The 25,534-nt window shown below is 31.7% G+C and overlaps 1 protein-coding gene and 1 long non-coding RNA gene across 5 annotated transcripts; one reads left to right on the top strand and one right to left on the bottom strand.

Moving 5' to 3' along the window:
- Positions 1-828: 828 nt before the first annotated feature.
- LOC126718758 (beta-glucosidase 12-like) lies at positions 829-20,851 on the bottom strand. Of its 4 annotated transcripts, none has more exons than XM_050421122.1 (13): positions 20,655-20,851; positions 20,462-20,531; positions 18,070-18,128; positions 17,774-17,849; positions 17,567-17,644; positions 17,390-17,477; positions 16,608-16,863; positions 16,125-16,240; positions 15,674-15,891; positions 15,544-15,575; positions 1,586-1,688; positions 1,374-1,482; positions 829-1,191 (listed from the first exon to the last, which is right to left on the bottom strand). In XM_050421122.1, exons 1-13 carry the CDS (start codon positions 20,808-20,810, stop codon positions 1,023-1,025), a joined length of 1,530 nt encoding a protein of 509 aa, XP_050277079.1. In that variant the 5' UTR covers positions 20,811-20,851; the 3' UTR covers positions 829-1,022. The 4 variants fall into 4 exon arrangements, with proteins under 4 accessions (XP_050277079.1, XP_050277070.1, XP_050277061.1 ...); XM_050421113.1 differs by lacking the exon at positions 1,586-1,688 and adding an exon at positions 15,041-15,143 and having other exon boundaries at positions 20,655-20,850; XM_050421104.1 differs by lacking the exons at positions 1,374-1,482; positions 1,586-1,688 and adding exons at positions 14,838-14,946; positions 15,041-15,143 and having other exon boundaries at positions 20,655-20,849.
- On the top strand, positions 3,167-16,861 carry LOC126718780 (uncharacterized). Its single transcript, XR_007653048.1, has 2 exons — positions 3,167-3,304; positions 16,777-16,861. It is a non-coding gene; the product is annotated as an uncharacterized LOC126718780 (long non-coding RNA).
- Positions 20,852-25,534: the final 4,683 nt, after the last annotated feature.

The following is a 25,534-nucleotide window of genomic DNA, read 5'->3' as shown; positions in this document are numbered from 1 at the left end:
TGTTTGGCAAAAAGAAAAAGTGTTTTACCAAATTCTTTACCTACACTATATATACCCTCATTACCCATGAAATGTAAGGAGTGTTTTCAGACAGAAAACCCTAGCAAAAACACTTGAGAGTTATAGATTTTTATACCCACAATCATCTACACATTTTCTCTTGGTTTTCCTCTACTCCTACCTCTCCATCTCTACATCCTCGAGAGGTTCTTAACCTAAACACTTACCTCACCCAATTTGAGTGTTGAGTCAAGTTTTGATGCCTTTGGGAAGCATTGGAAGGAGCCATTAAGTGGCGGATGCAATCGAGCTAAATTGCGGGATCTGGAAAGCTAGTGAACACAATACTCCGAGAAGCCCGTTGATAGTAGGAGCTTGGAGTGCTCAAGTACATGGAGTTGACTAGACTTGGAGGGTCTTTTTTTATTCGTGTACTCCAACTTATTCACTAGTGGATTGATTTCGACTTGGAGGGTCACAAAGAGGTTTTTCGCTGAGTTCTTCGATTTCCTCTTCGATAACACATCTTGGTGTTATTTTGTGTTTGCATTTCTCTTCTCTACTCTTTAAGCTTTTCTTTTACTGTTCATTGTGGTTGAGTACGTCTCAGAGTAGTGTTACTGGTTTATTTCGCTTATTTACTCTTATTTCACACTTTAATAAGTTAGAGTAAAAGCAATCTATCCGTAATTTTAAAATTGGGGTCTGAACAAGCATTAGTGTTTTCACACTAATTGAGCTTTCAATAAATATTACAATGTAACAAATAATTCAAAAGTATCTAGGTAGGTACTCACACTCTTGAAGATTTTCGAAAGAAGTAAAAGATGGCAAAATTAATTCATTGAAAATCCAAATCAGTTGGAGTGCCCTCTTATTAAGTCATTATTTAACAATAATTTGAGACACGTACATAGATACCGATTCCATAATTCAAAGTCCATACAAATGGAGAATAAATTATTTTCAGTTTATTATTTGGAGAAGAAACTATTAGTTCATAATACAAGCATAGTCCGTGTCTACTTTTTGAGAAAATTCTTGAACCAATGGGCTGAATGTTTTGGGTGTCTTTTCAACCCATTTTTGTAGTCTACATAGTTGATTCCAAATCGAATGGTGTAACCTGAATTCCACTTAAAGCTATCTAACAATGACCAGGCAAAGTATCCCTTTACATTAACGCCATCCCTATACCATAGAAAAGAAATCAACGCTAGTTAGATTTCTACGGAGAGAGAGAGAGAGAGAGAGAGAGAGAGAGATCTATGGATATGAAATCTATTTTATTTTAGATTGTTATATAATTATATTATTTAAAGATTGTTTCATTGGCAAATCAAACTTTCTATTTGTTAATGTTAAGCACTTACTTGATAGCCCTAAGAAGGTACCAAAGATGGCTATGGTAATACTCAATTCTTTGGTTGTCAGCAAGGGCTTCCTCAAGTGACAAAGTGGCATTATTGAACTCATCAACTCCTATAAATATAGTTAGGAGAATTTAGCATCAAATGGAAACCTAATAATTTGGGATTATAAATATATATAAAAAAATAAAATAAAATAAGTTAGAGGAAATTACCATTCTCGGTGATGTAAATTAGTGGATTATTGTACTTCCTCTTTTTGTAGAGCAAAAGATCTCGAATTCCTCTAGCATACACATAGAGCCAACTTGAAGCAGCCTGCGATTATTTAGGAATATTAACGTAACTACATAAGCCTTAACACAATGTGCTTTATTTTTAAATATAAGAAAAGAAAATATAAAGAAAAAAGTTTGGTTCCATACATGTTTGATGCTATATTGCTCAACCCATGATGTCATAATTGAAGAGACTATCCATGTGTAATTTTAGTCATATGAATTTTTTAATGAATCATGTGACTTGTTTAAATAATAGACATGGATAGTCTTATAATTTTCCACGAAATGAATTGGAAAAGATAGATTCAAACATGTAGAGCCAAATTTTATTTGTCATATAAATTGAGTTGGTAAAATTGATAGGTGAGGACCTTCATTAAACTAAAACAAAAATGTTGACATGTATTTAATTAGCTAGTGCATACCAGAGCACCAATGAGGATCCCATTACGCGAAGCTGCGAAAACAAGAAAAAATATGTTCTAGTTAGTATTCTTATATTAGATACATAAGAAACTCATAAGCATGGCTTCGAATGTTTAATTTGTACTTACCAGTAAGATTAGCACTAGAATCTGTCGCGTAACTTGCTTTTACACCATTAGGTTGAGGTGCATAAGCTGCATAATAAGCAGTATAGTAGTTTAATCCTATAAAATCAAATGATCCTTTTACTAGCTTGGACTGCTCTTTGGTGAACTTGGGTAATCGGTCTTTAACGAGAGATCACATGCTATGTGGATAGTCACCATTTGTCAATGGGTCCAAAAACCTGCAATAACAATGGAATATTTAAAATTTATGCTAACTTTTAATCTGTTAAATTTGTACATACATAACTTGAATAAATTTGTACAAGCTATGTGGATGTAATAACTTTTGTATATTTATTAGAATTTAAAAAGAAATTATGTTCTTTTTGGGATTTTTTTGTAGATAGAAATATTTAAGTTTGTCAAAGGACAAGGATTAAATTATATAAAATGTAAAATGAAAACCAGCAAGCAGAACTTACCATCCCAGCATGAAATCAAGGGCACGTTGTGCCGCATTCTGGTTGCCGTTCGCATTAGAGTATGGCACCATCCAGGGACTCACTAGTGTTATCCCTATAACACCTTTCTGTGCTGCCTGCATGTGAATTGTTAACATTTTTTGAGACACTCAGAGCTTATGCTTGAGATTTTCTATATTTATCAAAGTATTTTGATAGATACATTAAAATTTTAACCTATGGTATCAATTTCATTATGATTGCTCATATCATTGACTAAGACACCATTTGATTTTTAGTGTAGGCAAGATTCAAATCTTAGATCTCTTATTCGATGGTAAGAGACTTTATTAGTTAATTTAACTAAACTTCACTTAATCATATTTAGAAATTGACATTCATGTGGTCTAAGAGATACTCATTATATCACGTGCAATGAGTATCTTTTTAGAGTAATAACATGGAAATATTTGGTTTCTTTATGTTAAACCTGATATTTTTGCTTGTACACTTTACCCGCGGCTGCATGAGCAAGCAGCTGGTGGTGTGTCACCAAATATGGCTCTGTTCCTGAATTCCCCCCAGTGCAATTTAGATTTTGCCAAGCAGAACATCGACCAGGTGCTAACTGCCCTGTTACATAACCACCATCGCTGAAGGTATATGGCTCATTTAGTGTGATCCAGTGCTTTACCCGATCACCAAATTCCTTGAAGCAAAGTTGCACATAGTCCCGAAAATCATCCCTAAATATTAGACGTGTATGCTAGAATAATCGTCAAATAATTAAATTCATTTTTTTCCTTAGTAGTTTAACCTTTTAAGCCAAATTGTAATTTATTTATTTTATCATGGCATTGAGATTGAACCTATCTCTGCTTTAGTCTCTTATGTTATGCTCCACCCCACATTGTGCCCCACCTAACAAAGGTGAGACTAAGACCAAACGAGAGCAGAATTTATTATTTATTATTATTTTTTTATTAATTTATTATTATTATTATTACGATTAAGTTTTTTTTTTTTTTGGAGATAGATAGCATGGGAAAGGGAGATGCATGGAGTCTGAATCATAGATATAAGATACCATAAAATATGTCATTACCATTTAGTTATTACTTAAACTCTAAGAGTGTTAAAATAATGGTTAAATAATTAAATTCACTTAGTATCCTTATGGGTCCTCAATATTTTTTCTTTTATCCTAAAAATGAGAGTCATTTAAATATTAATTATGATATGACAAATGTATGTAAAAAGTCTATAAACAGATGGAGAAGAGGTGCAGAGTATTTGGTGACTCAATCACTTACACAATGTGGGGACTTAAGAAACTACCGTACTCATCTTCTAAGGCTTGGGGAAGATCCCAATGGAAAATTGTCACAAAGGGCTTTAAACTTGCATTCATTAATAGAAAAAAATTAAATCATGAATTATAAAAGTAAAATAAGTTGATGATATTATGAAATTTTAAGATTGAATCTTGACCTTTTCCTAGAAGCTCATTGATGAGGTTGTTGTAGTACTTGATTCCTTCTCTATTTACACCGCCACTAAGTTTTCCTTCTGAAATTAGGCCCCATGATAAAATTGTTAGGAACATAGAAAGGCATAATTATATTGATTCAAGTCCCTGACGTATACTCAATTATACCTCATAAATCTCAAAGTAAATATTAATGCAAATAATCTTACTCGGTAAAATTCGAGGCCATGAGATTGAGAACCTGTATGCATCTAAATTTATCTCCTTCATAAACCCTATGTCTTCCTAAAACAAAAACAAAAAATAAAAAATAAATATTTACCAAAAATAGTTTAAGTTCCTTTTCGGTTTGTAATTATTAGTTTGGCTCAATATTTGGAATAATCAAATTTTGTAAGCAGGATGGGCCTTAAAACTTCAGAAAATTCCAAACACGTATGGGTGAGGCTTCATTTTCATTTTATGTTATGTTCCTCAGTTCATGTACCTTGTAGCGATGATATTGATCCACAGCTACGTCTCCATTACTTCCATCTGCTATCTTATCTGTAATTTCATCACAAATCTTATATTTAGAAGATGTAAATTTTGTTATGCCTTAACTTTGAGCCACAAGTCAAACTCGATATGATCCTTTTTTTTTTTAATAAGCCAAAATTAATAAAACATAAAAAAGAATCATTTTAATATTGTATTTATCTTCCTTTCAATGCTAACAAGAGAACAAATACACATAAAAAAAATAAAAAAAATAAAAAACAAAAATACTCATAACAAAAGTTAAATAATGCATAAATTCTTAAATTTACACATTTATAGGTGAACTTTAAAGTGTGAAAAAAGAATTTTTTAAGTTTTTGTGAGAAAAACAAAACGTAGGCAAAAAATAGGAAATAAAGAAACCAACAAACAGTGAAAATGTGAGATAGGATTAACATTTAACACAGACTCAGGGAAAAAAATAATTAAATTAAATTATTTAAAAAATCCATTTGAAATAAAGTAGGCCAACTCATGTGATCCATGGGTCGGTTTCAAACTTTCTCGATCATGAGTCCAAAATTCTTATCCATACTCTTTTTTTATCGGGTTAGTGTCAATTTTGTCCGGTCTAAAAAAATTTGGTTCAACGGAGAAGTATTTGTCGAAATTTTATTACAGCAATTTAGCAGAAATGCAATTTCGTAGCTTTCATCTATGTCCTCTTCTCCCCCTAAAGCTGATGAAACCACATGGTTTGATTTCCGTAAATCTAATTCTCCTAAAAGTCAAAGCTTTTTTGTTTTAGCAAAAACACATAAAACAAAAAAACAAATACAATTTGGCCCCATGCTTCTTATTACTATCTAGTTTTATAAACCACGGCAAGAGCATGGTTTTCAAACCAAGCTCCAAGACAAGTTCTTACCGTGGTCCCCCACCACTATAAGAATATATATGAAAAATTAAGAGTAGTTATGTGGTGCCACAACTTGTGTCACAACTGGCCCATGTGGCGAGTTGTGGTTAGTGGAGAGGTGTTGGTGAGGCCATGTGAAGACACCTCTCCACCAACCACAACTCGTCACATGGGCCAGTTGTGGCACGAGTTGTGACACTAGACTTTTTCAAAAATTAAAGAAAGCTTGTGCATGTAGCCTTTGTACTCGCCTGCTTAATCTTTACTCTTGTATGACATGAGAGTGTTGGATTATTTGAGTAATAATTAGGCTTGTCACTACTCGAACTAATAATTCTTAAACTCACGGGTGTGATAGGTCATAAAGACTTTCCTTCCATAACCCTACTCTTACAAATGACTATATTGTGGCAATTATATGATCGCGAAAGTGTTTGGGTAGTCATGGTAAATAAATAGTATCTAGCGATGAGGAAGGAAGCTAGAAGAACAAAATAATTTTTCAATGATGTTAACTGTTAAAGTGACTTCTGTGCAAGGGAGAAATTCAATTTTTTTGAAAAAAAATTAATAATACTTGGCGTTAACTCAAACCTCAGAATAATTTCTGTATTTTACTCAATAAAGTGAAATGAACTTATTTATCATAGGTAATATTTATTACACACCGTGAATCATGCAAAATGCACTGAACTCGAGACTTTTAAGCTAAGTCATGAGTTGTGCGTAACTTTTAGAGATAAAGGGTGAGCATATGTGTAGTGTAAGTGGAGAGAGAGAGACCTGGATATTTATGGGTGAAAGTATCCCATATACTTGGTCCTTTATGTTGGGCTTTGTGGAGTCTAGTTTTGTTTGATCCGGTTTGACGACCCAACCAGATCCGAATAATATTGCATGGTTTTTAATGGGAGATTTACTAAGGTTTAGTCCATGGAGCGGAGGCTTAGTCCATGGTTTTGCATCAAACGCCATAGAAAACATAATCTTGGATGGCCAAACCAAATTTACACACAATTTCATGTACTAAATTTAGCAAAGAATAACTTGTGCAGTGTGTGCAACTAGTAAAAGCATGAGATATATGTGAGATGATATGTAGATAGTAATCAATCACAATTTCTACATTATGCATCACATAAGTTTGAAAGTGACTATCACCTAAAGCGTCACATCATATAACTCTCACATATCCTAAAAAACAAGCTTGCAATCATGTAATTTTTTTTTTTTTTGCCTCATAATGTACACACCATTTTTATTTCAATTTGAATTTATTATATCCCAATAATGTACACACCAATTTTATTAGTATAAGCCGAGGCTACACTTTATATTCTTTTTGTGCATGTGCTACACTTTCTTGAGCACAAAATCATATGATATGCACTAAGGTGTTCATGATTGGCTAGTAAATAGTGGTGAGATGGTTATTAATGCCTTTCTCTTAGGATTTTTTAGTCCTTACAATCAAAAGCATGTGACTTTAAAATCAAGATCATGTGATCAAAAACTATAAACAATTCCCACACAACATGCACTACATAACCAAAACTAGCAGAGTGCAGTAAAATAAGCTCATCCAAGCTAAACAAGGTACACAAGCATGTTATGTAAAGATAATATGGCTAACCTTAATTAAAAATCCATGATATGTAATACAAAACACAAAAATATTTTTGGTTTACAAAAAAATTTATGACCAAAAACAAAAAGCACACATTATGCTAAATGAACAATGCAAAGCTATGCATGATAGTGCTTAACTAAGCTATAGAGAGTATACAAACAAGAAATATCAAATTCTTAATTAACCCATGAGTACATATACAAACTAGTACATACTCACACAAAATCAGAAATAGCTTTAGCACTTATATAACACATACTATTCAAGTTTCTCCACAATCTCAAACATGTTCTAAATCAAGAGAGATATATCATAACTCATGTAATCCTCAAAAAAAAAAAAAAAAGACTCAAAATAAAATATTTTTGTCTTTTTGAAAATTTTTTAATGTTTTTGGAATTTTTGAATAATAAAAAAAACCTAAGAAAATAAAACAACCAAAAACTAAAAGTAAACATGTCCACAAATAATTGAAAGAATTAAATCAGGGATAAGTCAGCAATACTCACCTTAGAGAATCTTTTCTCACCCATATAGCATGAGTCTTCAGTTTTGTAGGTGAAAATCCATGAGAAGCAGAGTGAATTTGATGTATTACACCAATTTTCTGAGAAAGACTGAAATCTTGCAAATTCCTTTCACAAGCCTCAAAAAGATCAATTGAAAAAATAGTGTCTTTTTTATTCAAATCATCACAATAAAAAACAGCAAGGCACTTAAAATTATCCAGGATAACAGGGATTAAGGATCAGCTCTAGGTATAATAACCTAAATCAAGAGCTAATCCGCTCTGATACCACTTGTACGTTTTTAGACTCCTTAAATACAAACAGATTAATCTAGTTATTTAACCAAGTGATTAACTTAGGAAAATTATTCAGATCTAGATTAACACAAGTAAATCATATCATTGAAACAGTGCGGAAAATAAAGAACACAACGATATGATAACCCAAAAAAAACCAAACCGGTAAAAAACTTGGGGAGGATTTAACCTAGCTATCCTCAAGGTAAAACAGATCCACTATGAAAGAATTGAAGTCTTACAATAGCGACTTAGACCACTAACATCCTATTACTACATCGAGTAGAAAACTTACTACCACGACCACGTGACAGCTCCGAGTTCACGAACTACTTCTTTCTTTGGCCTTTGCAACATAAGCGCCCACACTTGTGATAAAAAAACACAAACTCTCTTGTTGTGACTACAAGACCGGTAAAACTAGGAAAACACAAACTCTCTTGTTTGTGACTATTAGGAAAACCAAACCGGTAAAAAACCTGGGGAGAATTTAACCTAACTATCCTCAAGTTAAAACAGATCTACTATGAAAGAATTGAAGTTTTACAATAGCGACTTAGACCACTAACATCCTATTGCTACCTCGAATAGAAAACTTACTACCACGACCACGTGATAGCTCCAAGTCCACGAACTACTTCTTTCTTTAGCCTTTGCAACACAAGCACCCACACTTGTGATAAAAAAAACACAAACTCTCTTGTTTGTGACTACAAAACCACCCTTGAAAGTTTAGATCATCAGCACCTTTGATGACTAGAGAATGCAGCAACTTCTACAATACCAGATCTTAAGATTCGTCAAAAAATAACATCGGTAGAAGACATAAGAGAGCTTTTTGGTTAGAAAACCCTAAATAGAAAAGAGGCACACTTTTCTCTCTCTGAAAAGCCTTATAAAAATGTGCTTAGGGTTTCTTTTATATACTAAGAGTGTTTTACTTGAAACCCAATACATTTAAGTAGAGTTTGGGCTAAAATAGAATTCTGCAGAACCGTATTTCAATCAGTGAAGCCTGTCTTTTGATCAATCGAATTAGGCAGTTTCTGAACTCTTCTTTTTGCAGCTTACTTGTTCTTGAATCTTAACTTGAATCACCTTGAGCATTGTCTAATAAAACCTATAGACTCTAGGATCTATATCTAGACAAGTTTGTGTTCATGATTTGCTAATTGTTCTAAACTTTTAGAACTTAATAATACTGTTAGGTTCTAAGACTTTAGATTTAAATGTATTAGAACTTCATTATGTAATGTAGGCAAACTATAATCAAAATGTTTAATCTTGTTTTAGACTTGCTCAAAGTATTTGTATGTAAAGTTGGAATCGAGTAATTGTAGAAAATTACTATTGACTTTCTACAAGGCTCGATTGATCGAAACTCGTGCATAATGTTTTTCTATAGGAATTTTCAACTCAGCCCAAGCCCATATGACGTGTAGGGTTTTATGTTTTGCCTTAAGTATAAAAGGAAAAACCCTAGCAACATTTTTAGGTTGTTGTTTATGCTGTGTGTGTAAATCTCTTGTGAGATCTAGAGGTGTTTGCCTTCACACATACTTAGGGTTATCAAGAATCAAGATTCATGTTAAGAGCTTGATGATCGTTTCAGTTGCTACATAAAGAGCTTAAAGAAACACAAGTGGGAGTACTTATGTTTGTTGTGGATCAAGGAAAGAAGTTGTCCATGGACTTGGAACTGTCACGTGGTCATGGTAGTAAGTTTTCTACTCGAGGTAACAATAGGATGTTAGCGGTCTAAGTCGCTATTGTGTAAACTTCAATTCTTTCATAGTGGATCTGTTTTACCTTGAGGATAGCTAGGTTAAATCCTCCCTAGGTTTTTTACCGATTTGGTTTTCCTAGGTTATCGTTGTGTTATTTATTTTCCGCATTATTTCAATGATATGATTTATCTATGTTAACCTAGATCTGCATAATTTACCTAAGTTAATCACTTGGCTAAATAACTAGGTTAATCTGTTTGAGTTTAAAGGGTCTAAAAACGTACAAATACCAATCAAAATATTAGTTTATTTAACTGTAGGCCCAAAGGTTCAGGCCTATTATTACTATTAGTTGTAGGTTTACGCGTTGCATGGGAATAGATAATTATTTTATAATTGTGAAATAATAAAAAATTTATTCTCTAAAATTTGTTAAAAATAATTTATTCTCTCTAAAAATTAAAAAATTTCTAAAATTATTTTATCTTTCTATCTCTGAAAATATATGATTCTGTTATTTTTTTGTGTTTGATTGGTATATTATTCCTTTATGAGGTGGTCCATATTCTTCGAAGTTATGAAACACTTTTTAAGTTTTAAATAAATTATTCAAATTCAACATTCTTTTAAAGGAGATTATCTTGATTATAAGTAAAAAAAAAAAAAAAATGGTCTTAATATTATACAGATGATAGACACACCCAAATGCATAATCAAATTAATCAATATTGTATTTTAATATAAATTTAATTCTCATATTCAAAATAACTATTTATGTATTAACTCAAAAAAAAAAAAAAAAAATCAAACCAAAGATATAAGAGGAAGAGAAACTACTTGTGAAATTGTGATGAGTAACTCAAAAATACAACACTAAAACGTATTAACTCAAAATAGAGTTTTAAAATACACAATGATATTACAAGATTGACCGGAACAAGTGGAGTGCCATGATGAATTTTGGACACGTATTGGAGGGGATGTAACTTGTAACATCTTTGGTGAGAGTGAGGAGTTAGAGCATTTGGTATTTGAAATCTCTAAGCTTGATATATGTGTGTAACGTAAAAATAAATAAATAAATATATAAAAGAGCAACAAAGTAGAAGAAACTGAATGAAGCCATAGAAGAAGTAAACCAGTAGTTTGAGAGAGACGAGAGATAGAGAAAGAGTGGTCGGTGGTTTTTTTTTTTTTTTTTTTTTTTTTTTTTTTTTTAATCTTGAAGGGATTATAAGGTTCTTTCTTGGTGGCCTCTAGGAAATAACAAATCCCATTTCCTGTTTTGGAATAGGCAAGCATTGATACTGTGGACATGGCTAAGTAGTAATTTTGATAACTTTTTTTTATTATTTATTTTTAAAAAGAAGTAATTTTGATAACTTTTTTTTATTATTTACTTTTAAAAAGAAGTAATTTTGATAACTTTTTATTATTATTTATTTTTAAAAAGAAGTAATTTTGATAACTTTAAAAAAATGTACATACACATGGGTCGTTATAACTTATGGATCATCACATTAAATAAGAAATTATTATAATTTTGGCAAAGATTGGATCGACCATCAATAGACAATAGGGCCTGACCAAGCTCATAATCCATCTTTCTCAAAATAATAATAATAATAATAATAATAATAATAGAGCTCATAATCCATGGTAGCTAGCAAATTAAAGGGAAACTTTTCATTTTCTTTTTCTTTATATTTAAACATTACTCTCCCTCCAAAAATCAAGATGTGCATTATACACGCCTTATTAGAGCAGAAATTGGAGAATCATACATATAGTAAAATAATGGCCTATTGAGTTCAATCTTGACACGATGAAGTTCAACCAACATAACAGTCTCACTACCCAAAGGATACGAGAGGTAGAAAACATTTATTTTTGGATATGAAAAGTGATTTTCTAAAAGTGATTTCTCTCTCTCTCTCTCTCTCTTTACAAATATATAATTTTATCATTTTTGGTGTTATTGTGTGATATTATTCTTTTTTGAAGTGGTCCATATTCTTCTAATTTTTATAACTTACCATTGATATTACTCAAATAATTATTTTTTGAGAGAGAGTTTCAACTTATGGCGTCTACTCCTGATGATAATTTTTTATCATCAAACCAAAACACCAATCAGTTTTTGGAGTAGGCGGGGATTGAACTCTAGATCTCTTATTCAACTATTAGAGACTTTGCCATATCTCAACATAAATTTGAATTTTCCCTTTCTTAAGTAAGTACACTGAAGTGGACCGAATTGGACTAAATAGGACCAAAGTGGACCGAATAAACTAAATTGGACCGGAATGGAATGAAATTGACCAAAGTTGACCAAACAGGAACAAATTGGACTAAAGTGAACTGAATTAGAGAAATGGACCGAATTAGGCCAAATGTTGAATGGTAATTAGAAAACATATCTCAGAAAATTAATAATAATTATTATAATAAAGTGATGTAAAACCATAATTTTTGATTCTATGTTCATGTTGAAAGTTTAAAAATAAAAAAATAAAAACCTTTACTAAGAGCTTTATTATCTCTCTCTCTTGAAGTTGATAAAAATGGCAAATGGTTTTTATAGTAAGATTGGAACTGAACCCTACCTTAAATACTACATTAGCATATGGATATCAATACAGTAATGGAATGAGATTTTTTTTTTGGGTAAGTATATACAAAAAAATAAATAAATTGTGTCTTTTTTTTTTAGAAGACAATAAATAAATGGTGTATTTTCCCAAAATGTTTGTATTACATTATTTTTTTATTATAAAGTTATAATTATTTTGAGAAAGAATCATGGTAGTGAAAAATAATGGGCATATCATGATTGTCAAACGTCCACAACTCACACATTAATACCTTCTCTGCATCAGACTTGGTTTAGGTCCAGTGCACTGGACCCAGTTTGATGGTGACACGTGTCCAAAAGTGGACACGTGTCACCATTTCAACAGGTCCAGTGCCACTGGACACTAAACCTAAGTCTAACCCCTCTACATCAATCTCTTATTTAAAAACAAAACTCAAAAAGTAACTTATGGTCTCCAACTTCTCTAATTTGGAATCCTTTTCATGATCTTATCCCTTGTTTTCTCTTTCAGAAAGAGAGAGCTTGCTCTAGTTCCTCATGATGTCCTCCATCTTCTAAAAGCTAAACTCTTCCTAAGTCTCATGAAAGACAAACCCATGAGACCTACTAGCTAGTAAACCTATTACGTACCAGAGGTAACAAAAATTCCTTCTCAAAGAGATTCACAGAGAAAAAGAAACATAATTCTACCACTTAGAAAGGGTGGAGACTCCAGCCTTCCTTACGATGTCTAGTTCCAATACAAGCTATCATTTTCGTAATATAAATGATTTGTTTATAGGATCTGCATTAGGTAGATGATTAATTAAAAAGTTAAAAATGTGGGACTTCGGTGCTTAAGTAACCATAGCACTCACACATTGTAAAGTCATGATTTCCAACTAGTCTTTGTTGGCTTTAATTCCGTACCAAATTTAATGGTATTTTCTTCAATCATTTCCCTATATTTATGTGGGTTTATTTGTAAGGGACGAGTGTGAGAGATTGGTGAAGAATCAAGAGTCAAAGAAGAATCAGTGCAATTCGCGACTAGCTCTAGAGAAGCTTACAAGAAGAGTAACCCTCGAAAGGCCACGTGTGAAGCACATGACTAGAAGCTGAAGAGTCATGCCATGCTATCAAATTTGAGAGAAAGGCCATTTCGCAAGGTACTTGTGAAACTCTCTGTTTGGCAAAAAGAAAAAGTGTTTTACCAAATTCTTTACCCATACTATATATACCCTCATTACCCATGAAACATAAGGAGTGCTTTTAGAGAGAAAACCCTAGCAAAAACACTTGAGAGTTAGAGATTTTTATACCCACAATCATCTACACATTTTCTCTTGGTTTTCCTCTACACCTACCCCTCCATCTCTACATCCTTGAGAGGTTCTTAACCCAAACACTTACCTTACCCAATCTGAGTGTTGAGTGACTTGAGTCATGTTTTGGTGCCTTTGGGAAGCATTGGAAGGAGTCATTAAGTGGTGGATGCAATCAGGCTAAATTGTGGGATCTAGAAAGCTAGTGAAGACAAGATTCCGAAAAGCCCAGTTGGTAACAAGAGCTTGGAGGGCTCAAGTACATAGGGTTGAGTAGGCTTGGAGGGTCTTTTTTTTATTTATGTACTCCAACTTATTCACTAGTGGATTGATTTCGACTTGGAGGGTTACAGAGAGGTTTTTTGCTAAATTTTTCAATTTCCTCTTCGATAACACGTCTTGGTGTTATCTTATGTTTGCATCTCTCTTCTCTACTCTTTAAGCTTTTCTTTTACTGTTCATTGTGGTTGAGTATGTCTTAGAGTAGTGTTACTAGTTTATTTCACTTATTTACTCTTATTTTGCATTTTGATAAGTTAGAATAAAAGCAATCTAGCCGTAATTTTAAAATTGGGGTCTGAACAAGCATTAGCGTTTTCACACTAATTAAGCTTTCAATAAATATTCTAGTGTAACAAATAATTCAAAAGTATCTAGGTAGGTATTCACACTCTTGAACATTTTCGAAACAAGTAAAAGATGGCAAAATTAATTCATTGAAAATCCAAATCAGTTGGAGTGCCCTCTTATTAAGTCATTATTTAACAATAATTTGAGACACGTATATAGATACTGATTACATAATTCAAAGTCCATACAAATGGAGAAGAAATTATTTTCAGTTTATTATTTGGAGAAGAAATTATTAGTTCATAATACAAGCATAGTCCGTGTCTACTTTTTGAGAAAATTCTTGAACCAATGGGCTGAATGTTTTGGGTGCCTTTTTAACCCATTTTTGTAGTCTACATAGTTGATTCCAAATCGAACGGTGTAACCTGAACTCCACTCAAAGTTGTCCAACAATGACCAGGCAAAATATCCCTTTACATTAACGCCATCCCTATACCATAGAAAAGAAATCAACACCAGTTAGATTTCTGCAAGAGAGAGAGAGAGAGAGAGAGAGAGAGAGATATGGATATGAAATCTATTTTATTTTAGATTGTTATATAATTATATTATTTAAAGAGTGTTTCATTGGGAAATCAAACTTTCTATTTGTTAATGTTAAGCACTTACTTCATAGCCCTAAGAAGGTACCAAAGATGGCTATGGTAATACTCAATTCTTTGGTTGTCAGCAAGGGCTTCCTCAAGTGACAAAGTGGCATTATTGAACTCATCAACTCCTATAAATATAGTTAGGAGAATTTAGCATCAAATGGAAACCTAATAATTTGGGATTATAAATATAAATAAAAAAAAGAAGTTATAGGAGATTACCATTCTCGGTGATGTAAATTAGTGGATTATTGTACTTCCTCTTTGTGTAGAGCAAAAGATCTCGAATTCCTCTAGGATACACATAGAGCCAACTTGAAGCAGCCTGCGATTATTTAGGAATATTAACGTAACTACATAAGCCTCAACACAATGTGCTTTATTTTTAAATACAAGAAAAGAAAATATAAAGAAAAAAATTTGGTTCCATACATGTTTGATGCTATATTGCTCATCCCATGATGTCATAATTGAAGAGACTATCCATGTGTAATTTTAGTTAAATGAATTTTTTAATGAATCATGTGACTTGTTTAAATAATAGACATGGATAGTCTTATAATTTTCCATGAACTGAATTGGAAAAGATAGATTCAAACATGTTTAGAGCCAAATTTTATTTGTCATATAAATTGAGTTGTATTGAGTTGGTAAAATTGATAGCTGAGGACCTTCATTAAACTAAAACAAAAATGTTGACATGTATTTAATTAGCTAGTGCATACCGGAGCACCAATGAGCATCCCATTGCGCGAAGCTGCGAAAACAAGAAAAAAAAATGTTCTAGTTAGTATTCTTATATTAGATACATAAGAAACTCATAAGCATGGCTTCAAATGTTGAATTTGTACTTACCGGTAAGATTAGCACTAGAATCTGTCGCATAACTTGCTTTTACACCATTAGGTTGAGGTGCATAAGCTGCGTAATAAGCAGTATAATAGTTTAATCCTATAAAATCAAATGACCCTTTTACTAGCTTGGACTGCTCTTTGGTGAACTTGGGTAATCGGTCTTTAACGAGAGATCGCATGCTATGTGGATAGTCACCATTTGTCAATGGGTCCAAAAACCTGCAATAACAAAGGAATATTTAAAATTTATGCTAACTATTAATCTGTTAAATTTAACTTGAATAAATTTGTGCAAGCTATGTGGATGTAATAACTTTTGTATATTTATTAGAATTTAAAAAGAAATTATATTCTTTTTGGGATTTTTTCGTCGATAGAAATATTTAAGTTTGTCAAAGGACAAGGATTAAATTATATAAAATATAAAATGAAAACCAGCAAGCAGAACTTACCATCCCAGCATGAAATCAAGGGCACGTTGTGCCGCATTCTGGTTGCCGTTCGCTTTAGAGTATGGCACCATCCAGTGACACACTAATGTTATCCCTATAACACCTTTCTGTGCTGCCTGCATGTGAATTGTTAACATTTTTTGAGACACTCAGAGCTTATGCTTGAGATTTCTATATTTATCAAAGTATTTTGATAGATACATTAAAATTTTAACCTATGGTATCAATTTCATTATGATTGCTCATATCATCGACTAAGACACCATTTAAATTTTAGTGTAGGCAGGATTCAAATCTTAGATCTCTTATTTGATGGTAAGAGACTTTATTAGTTAATTTAACTAAACTTCACTTAAGCATATTTAGAAATTGACATTCATGTGGTCTAAGAGATACTCATTACATCATGTGCAATGAGTATCTTTTTAGCGCAATAACATGGAAATATTTGGTTTCTTTATGTTAAAGTTTGATAAGTCAAACCTGATATTTTTGCTTGTACACTTTAACCGCGGCTGCATGAGCAAGCAGCTGGTGGTGTGTCACCAAATATGGCTCTGTTCCTGAATTCCCCCCAGTGCAATTTAGATTTTGCCAAGCAGAACATCGACCAGGTGAGAACTGCCCTGTTACATAACCACCATTGCTGAAGGAATGTGGCTCATTTAGTGTGATCCAGTGCTTTACCCGATCACCAAATTCCTTGAAGCAAAGTTCCGCATAGTCCCGAAAATCATCCCTAAATATTAGACGTGTATGTTAGAATAATCATTAAATAATTAAATTCATTTTTTTTCCTTAGTAGTTTAGCCTTTTGAGACAAATTATAATTTATTTATTTTATCATGGCATTGAGATTGAACCTATCTCTGCTTCAGTCTCTTATGTTATGCTCCACCCCACATTGTGCGGTTGTGCCCCACCTAACAAAGGTGAGTCTAAGACAAAACGAGAGCAGAATTTTTTGTTTTTTGTTTTTTTGAGATAGATAGATAGCATGGGAAAGGGAGATGGAGTTTGAATCATAAACATAAGATACCATAAAAGATGTCGTTAACATTTAGTTATTACTTAAACTCTAAGAGTGTTAAAATAATAGTTAAATAATTAAATTCACTTAGTATCCTTATGGGTCCTCAATATTTTTTCTTTTATCCTAATAATGGGAGTCATTTAAATATTAATTATGATATGACAAATGTATGTAAAATGTCTACAAATGGATGGAGAAGAGGTGCAAATTATTTGGTGACTCAGTCACTTACACAATGTGGGGACTTAAGAAACCACCGTACTCAACTTCTAAGGCTTGGGGAAGATCCCAGTGGAAAATTGTCACAAAGGGCTTTAAACCTGCATTCATTAATAGGAAAAATTAAATCATGGATTATTAAAGTAAAATAAGTTGATGATATGATGAAATTTTAAGATTGAATCTTGACCTTGTCCTAGAAGCTCATTGATGAGGTTGTTGTAGTACTTGATTCCTTCTCTATTTACACCGCCACTAAGTTTTCCTTCTGAAATTAGACCCCATGATAAAATTGTTAGGAACATAGAAGGGCATAATTATATTGATTCAGGTCCCTGATGTATACTCAATTATACCTCATAAATCTCAAAGTAAATATTAGTGCAAATAATCTTACTTGGTAAAATTCGGGGCCATGAGATTGAGAATCTGTATGCATCTAAATTCATCTCCTTCATAATCCCTACATCTTCCTAAAACAAAATAATAATAATAATAATAATAATAATAATAATAAATAAATATTTACCAAAAATAGTTTAAGTTCCTTTCCGGTTTGTAATTATTAGTTTGGCTCAATATTTGGAATAATCAAATTTTGTAAGCAGGATGGGCCTTAAAACTTCAGAAAATTCCAAACACGTATGGGTGAGGCTTCATTTCATTTTATGTTTTGTTCATCCGTTCATGTACCTTGTAGCGATGATATTGATCCACAGCTACATCTCCATTACTTCCATCTGCTATCTTATCTGTAATTTCATCACAAATCTTATATTTAGAAGATGTAAATTTTGTTATGCCTTACTTTGAGCCACAAGTCAAACTCGATATGATCCTCTTTTTTTTTTTCATAAACCAAAATTAATAAAACATAAAAAATAAAAAAAAAATAAAAAAATCACTTTAATATTGTATTTATCTTCCTTTCAATGCTAACAAGAGAACAAATACACATAAAAAAACAAAATAAAAAAACAAAAGTTAAATAAAGCATAAATTCTTATATTTACACATTTATAGGTGAACCTTAAAAGTGTGAAAAAAAGAATTTATTAGTTATTGTGAGAAAAACAAAACATAGGCAAAAAATAGGAAATAAAGAAACCTACAAACAGTGAAAATGTGAGATAGGATTAACATTTAACACAGACTCAGAAAAAAAAAAATAATTAATTAAATTATTTAAAAAATCCATTTGAAATAAAGTAGGCCGACTCATGTGATCCATTGGTTGGTTTCAAACTCTCATGAACTATGAAGCACGGATGCGTTTTCCTGTGCGAGTAGGGGTACGGGACCCAGCAATTTTTGAAAGAGTCGGGTACCGGTGCAGCGGGATGCGGCAATTAAAAAATTTCTAAAAATATTTTTATTTATATTTTTAATATATTGCTAAACATACTTTTTTGTATTATATAAATATATACCAAATTTTAGAGCAATAGACCAATAATAACTATTAACTAAATAAATGCTTAATTAATTGAGTTTAGGTTTTTTTTTTTAATATCAAAATAAAGTTAAACAACTAAATATTAACTTGCTTAAACCCATAAATTTTTATTCTTTTTTTCTTTCTTATTTATTTATTTTTTCCCTTAATTACCCACTACATTAATTATTGAGTTTGTGTGAAATATTAGCTATCTACTATGTGTGCAAAGTGCAATACACATCCCAATAAAATAATTAAAACAAATAAATAAAATCTTTTGATCTACCAGATAGTAGAAGTAGAATAAAGAAGTAATAAATTTATTCTCAAAAAAAAAAAAAAAAAAGTAATAAATTTGTTTAAATATCTCCTTTAATTATTACCCTACCTACTCCCACAACCCATTTTACACACTTCTGCTTCTTTCTTTCTTTTTTTTTTTTTTTTGGGAAAGGTGACTGAAATTTCATTAAACGGAAAGAAAGAAACAGTACAGCCAGCCAAAGCATAAACATGATACGCAGGAAAAAATCAGCAACAAAATAAACCACAAACAAGACCCTCTTGATTCCGAAAGCAGATAAGTATTTATTTAACTTGTTTTCTCTTTCGTTTTCTCTCACATCACCCACATACCTCAAAACGTCCCTTTTTTTTTTTTTTTTTTTTTGAATTTCGGCCTAAATCGGCCGGTTCGGCGCCGGTATCGGTGTGTTTCGGCGGTTTCTCCCGATACGGCCCGATTCGGCGGGAATCGGCCGAATCTGAGCCGAGTCGGCGCGAGTCGGGAAAAAAAAATTTTGGACGCGGCACCGACGCGCAGACAGCGGCGTCGCTCGCGCGTCGCCGCGTCGGACGCGGGTGCGGCGGCTGTTTTGTCGCGTCCGTGCATCCCAGCTCATGAGTCCAAAAATTCTTATCCATGCTCTTTTTTTTTTATCGGGTTAGTGTCAATTTTGTCCGGTCCAAAAAAATTTGGTTCAACGGAGAATCTATTTGCTGAAACCACATGGTTTGATTTCTGTAAATCTATTTCTCCTTAAAAGTCAAAGCTTTTTTATTTTAGCAAAAACATATAAAACAAAAAACAATTTGGCCCCATGGACTCACCATCCATGTGACACCTAACTTTTTCAAAAATTGAAGAAATCTTGTGCATGTTGTCTCTGTATTCACCCACTTAATCTTTACTCTTATATAACGTGAAAGTGTAGGACTGTTTGAGCAATAACTAGACTTGTTACGGGTCATAAAGACTTTCCTTCCATAATCCTACTCTTACAAATGACTATATTGTGGCAATTATATGATGGCGAAAGTGTTTGGTTAGTCATGGTAAATAAATAGTATCTAGAGATGAGGAGGGAAGCTAAAAGAACAACATAATTTTTCAATGATGTTAACTGTTAAGTGACTTTTGTGTAAGGGAGAAAATTCAATATTTTTGAAAAAAAAAATTAGTAATACTTGGCGTTAATTCAAACCTCAGAATAATTTCTGTATTTTACTCAAAAAAATGAAATGAACTTATTTATCACTGTATGAATCCATACAAAATGCACTGAACTCGAGACTTTTAAGTTAAGTCATGAGTTGTGCGTAACTTTTAGAGATAGAGGGTAAGCATATGTGGAGAGAGAGAGAGACCTGGATATTTATGGGTGTAAGTATCCCATATACTTGGTCCTTTACCTCCTTCCTTTGCTGCACCTTCATACTGAAATTTAAACACACGATGGCATACATGCGTTACGCATGATATCTCAGACTCTCAGGACTGGACACTTGAAGCAAAACTCCATTAGATATTATACAAACATGTGCAAAACCAAGGACTTACCTGGTAAGAAGCCGACGCTGTCCCAAAAATGAAACCGGCCGGAAAACTGTTCCGGTTGAGTGAAGCAGTGACATTTCTTGGTGCAACAGCAATGCTATGACTCAAAGAGCCAAGCAGAAGTAGGAAGCCTAAGAGTTTATAGCCTTGAAACTCCATAACTGATATCTTGGTTATTCTAGGTACCACCTTATAGCCTTTCATAGAGTAGCAATATATTATCGGATTGATTACGGAACTGGAAAAAGAAAAAAAAAAAGAAAAAAGAAACCAGGAAAAGGACAGGCGATGGTACACTGTAAATCTTATCTGCACTTGAAATTATTATATGGCTTTTCTAATAAAATCATTGTCAATTAATAACCTCCCGATTATCTTCTCAAAAAACTCAAAAAAAAAAAAAAACGAGGTGAATTATAATTTATCTACATGTAGTTTTTAGTTGTATTTTAAGTTGTTTATATATAGTTTGAAATTTGATATTTTACTTACTTAAAGTTAGTTCAATTAGATTTTTATAACCTACATCTGTTAAAAATATAACTAAATATTTAATTTTACTCCACTTTTATGTTTCTCTCCAAAAATATAAAAAAAAATATAAAAATACAAGATCAAAAACTATACATCTAAACATTTACATGCATTATGAAATTTTAAATTACAAGTAAATAACTTAAATTTTGGTCAAATTTTAAATCATACGCAAACAATTTAAACTTCAATCAAATCAAATGGGTGGAAAATAAAAAGGACAGGCGATGGCCTTTTATAGAGTAGCAATATATTATCGGATTGATTACGGAGCTGGAAAAAAAGGAAAAAGAAAAAAGATGCCAGGAAAAGGACAGGCGATGGTACACAGTAAATCTTATCAGCACTTGAAATTATTATATGGCTTTTTTAATAAAATCATCGTCAAAAAATTAATGAGATAACACAGTCAATATCTCTTAGCGGATGAGCTGGCAACCATAAATACAAACAACAAGAAAGCTGAGATTCTCCTAGAAGATATTTGGACCCAAAAGAGAATGTTTCAAAGTCTACGAATCAAAGTTGCTCCTGAACCATATTCAAGGAAGTCCAGCAATTGGCGAATCTTTTGTGCACACTCTTTGATTTTCCATTGTTACCCAAAAAAAAAAAAAAAAAAAAAATTAATGAGATAATAGTAAAAATAAGTTAACAGTAAAAAATACTTAATGAAAAGAGGTTAAAAATGTTAAATGCAAAATTAGAGCGCTATGGCAGGACTTTATGTACTCTCGCATGAAGTCTCTGCTTTTATATATACTAGTCGCAGACCCGAGTGTTGTGCATGATAATTTTTTAGATAAAATACTATTTTAGTCCCTAGACTTTATAAAGATTTAAAAAAAAATAGTTTTATCATATTTTTCATAATTTTGTCTATAACATTTTTTACCATAATCATATATTTATTGGTTGATGATTTGCATAACATAGACATTAAATAAGGGAAAAGTCTTGTGCCACATAAAGTGGCACTAGAAGGACTCTTAAATAAGAGGTAGAACTATTCATTAAATTTTTTTTATCTTGTCATAAGTTATTCACGTGTAGAGTTATAAGTGGTGAATTTATGGACTCATATAAACCCACCACTTTTATTTCATCACTTTTCTTTCCACAATTTCCTTTTGAAACCAGATTTTTTTTTTCTCTTTTCTTTTAATTTATTTGCAACTAATCTTTCTTTGACCAACCAGTCAACAAAGCTGTTATCCTCTAGAAAACTTAAACATAAATAATGGAATTTTTTTAATAAAAATATAACCGGGTGAACATTCAAGAGTCATTCTCCGAAACTCCAAGCCAAGTTTTGTCCAAAACAACGGTCCACACGCACAAAACAATGTCCACTTTTCACACTACCCGCTTGACACGAAACACTCTAAAAGGAATGAAACACTCTAGGCACTATGATTTTGGCTTGTGATGTGATCGCTTTCCCACTTAGAAGTGTTATACAAACCAAAAATGCTATAGTAGTTATAGATGAGATCACAACTTTTGTTATAATTTATCTATGTAAAGAGTTGTGAGCGGTGGATTTGTGGACTCATATGGACCCACCACTTTTATTTCACTACTCATAACTTGCCACGTGAGTACATTGTAACAAAGGTTGTGACAAAATTGTAATTCTAGCATTTTCCTCGCGATTGACTATACAAGTCGTCAACCCATTAAGCAAGTCACTGCGTTTGATTAAAAGTATCAAACCTGATTAGTTGTAGAATGAAAGAGATAGCGACAAATTTATAGTAAGAGAGTGTGAATAAGAAAAAACAAAAATAAAGGAAGATGAGGGGAAAGAGGAAGAATGATATTAATTTAGAGGGTAGTGGAGAAATGAAAAAGTAAGGAAGAGAGAAAGGTTGGAGAAGTAGCGGAGAGATAAAAAGGTAAGGGAGGGGAAAGGTTGAAGAAGCGTAAATATTAAAAAAATAAATGTTAAAAACTATTATAGGAAATTTGGAAAAAAGAAGAAGATAATGATGTGGACACTGATATAGCTCAACTGGAGCGTAGTAATAATAAATACTACACTTCAACTTTTAGAAATATATAGATTAGATATTTTGTGTAATTTAAGTTTCTAATAGGGGCTTCCTAGACAAATTTTTTATAGCCACGACTAAGTTAGGTCTTCGCTTTTATTTTTTTTCTCCTGCTCCCAGCTTAATTTTCATAACCATCCCATTCAATTCACTTCCAACTATTAAAGAACATAAAAAAAATAACAATGGTGAAAGTCACTAAACTCAACCATGTTGCAGATTGTGATTGGTATAGTTGTTTTGTGACATTGATATATTAAATTATTTTTATTATTACATTTTGTGTAATTTAAACTTCTTAATTTCTATAGCCACCACTAAGTCAAGTCTTCACTTTTTTTTCTCCTACTCCCAGTCTAATTTTCATAAACATCCAATTCAATCCACGTCCAACAATTAAAGAAGAAAGAAACATAACAATAGCGAAAGTGACTAAACTCAGCCATGTTGCAAATTGGGATTGGCATACTTTTTTGGTGATGTTGAGAGTCAAGTCTTCATGTTTTTTTTTTTTTTTCCTAGCCTAACTAGTAAGTTGCCTCCTATAAAAAAAAAAAACAAGTAAGTTGCCGGTGTGGTGCACGGATAATTTTGTGATATTTATATAAGATGGTTTTGGAAAATGTTGTTCATCTATATATATCTAAAAGCTGAAGTTTAGCATTTATTATTGCTATACTCCTGTTGAGCCACATTAGCGGCCATATTATCTACTTATTTCCCATTTCTCTCCACTACTTCCAACCATAACTTCCTTTTTACTTTTTCAATTCTCCACTGCTCTCAACCTTAATATCACTCTTCATCTATCTCTTCCTCTTCTTTTTATTTTGACTCTTCTTATTTTCATTCTATTACTATAAATATGACATTCTCTCTCACATTCTATACATATTTTCTCACATGAAAAAGGTTATTACTCTCTCTCTCTCTCTCATGTTTTTATTTTTGTGTGAATTTTTTAATTTTTTGTATCTCTACTTTAGATTGATGTATTTATGTTTTCTTTAGAATTTTACTTTGGGTTGCAATATGGTTTTGTATTTTTAAGTTTTTTTTTTTTTTTTTTCCTATGATTGTTAAATGTTATTCTATTGCATATAAATATAGTTTACAAGAATATAATGTTATTCTATTATATATCATGGCTTGGATAATTTGATGTTTGACTTATGACTATATTTTTTATTTTGATGTTTCTTTTTCTTATTTTATTTTCTATTTCTCTCCCAAAAAATGTGAATACTCTCTCTCTTTATATATATATATATATATATATATTATTTATTCTTTTTTGAAACATTACTTTAGGTTGATGAATCATTGTATTTTTTATATAATATTATTGGTTAATATGATTTGGCCACAAGTCTTCTCTTTCCCTCTTTTACCTTTTGTTTGATTTTTTTTTTTTTTTTTGGCATAATACTTAGTTATTTTGCAAGTGAGATTTTGAATTTATATCAAAATACAATGTTGACTATGTATTTGAATGTGTCTATCAACTATTAAAATTAAACTGCCCAAGATGAATATGCATAGACAATATTTTTATTTTTCATTGATTTATTATTTAGTTATAACATCAAAATTAAAGTAAATGAATATGTAAAGTTAAAACTGTCTAAGATGAATTTGTAAAGCCAATATATTATATATTTAATATTGTCAAAAAATTAAAAGTAAAAAATAAATAATAAAAAGAATAATGATGTGGCTAATGATGTGATGAATAAGAAGGCTCAACAAGAGCATAGTAAAAAAAAGGCGATAAGAAGATCCAGTTAAAAAAAAAAAAAATCTTAATAAATAAAAGTGTATGTAGTCAAAAAAAAAAAAAAGATCATGTTCTCTTTATGTTGTTATGCAGATTATTTTCTTTTATTTCGATAGCTGAAGTTTTCAATTTTAGATATAAAGTCTACTTTTTTCCTACATATTATTTTAAATATTAAATTTATAATATGGTATAATCTCTTAGGAATGTCTAAGAAATATGCAATTCCAATCTCATGTATCTATATTAGTAAATAAAACTCAATCAATAGTTTGAAACTACTCTTACGATAAGAAAAATTTTAAATATTATAATATCTTTTTAAGAGAATAAAAATTTTGAATAATATATTTGAAACTCCAACAGTTTAGTTGTACAGGAAAAATAAATCCAAATAATAAAATTGTGGGGTCCAATAATTTGTGGCCCTGGCCCATTTTTACATTAAGGCTCAAGGCCCGAGCCGAGGAAGGTAATAGCCGAGAATAGGTAATAAAAGTCCAAATAGTCTTGAGACT

The sequence above is a fragment of the Quercus robur genome, chromosome 1, assembly GCF_932294415.1.
Source record: "Quercus robur chromosome 1, dhQueRobu3.1, whole genome shotgun sequence".
NCBI classification, from domain to species: Eukaryota; Viridiplantae; Streptophyta; class Magnoliopsida; order Fagales; family Fagaceae; genus Quercus; species Quercus robur.
This window is presented reverse-complemented; position numbering and strand designations above follow the sequence as displayed.

Excerpts from the sequence above, each read along its gene's own strand:
- LOC126718758 (XM_050421122.1), bottom strand. The coding sequence starts at position 20,810 with ATGGAGTTTCAAGGCTATAAACTCTTAGGCTTCCTACTTCTGCTTGGC. Across the intron at positions 15,892-16,124 it reads CTTGATTTCATGCTGGGATG|GTTTTTGGACCCATTGACAA; the intron begins GTAAGTTCTGCT and ends TTGTTATTGCAG. Across the intron at positions 1,192-1,373 it reads TACCTTCTTAGGGCTATCAA|GGATGGCGTTAATGTAAAGG; the intron begins GTAAGTGCTTAA and ends TCTATGGTATAG.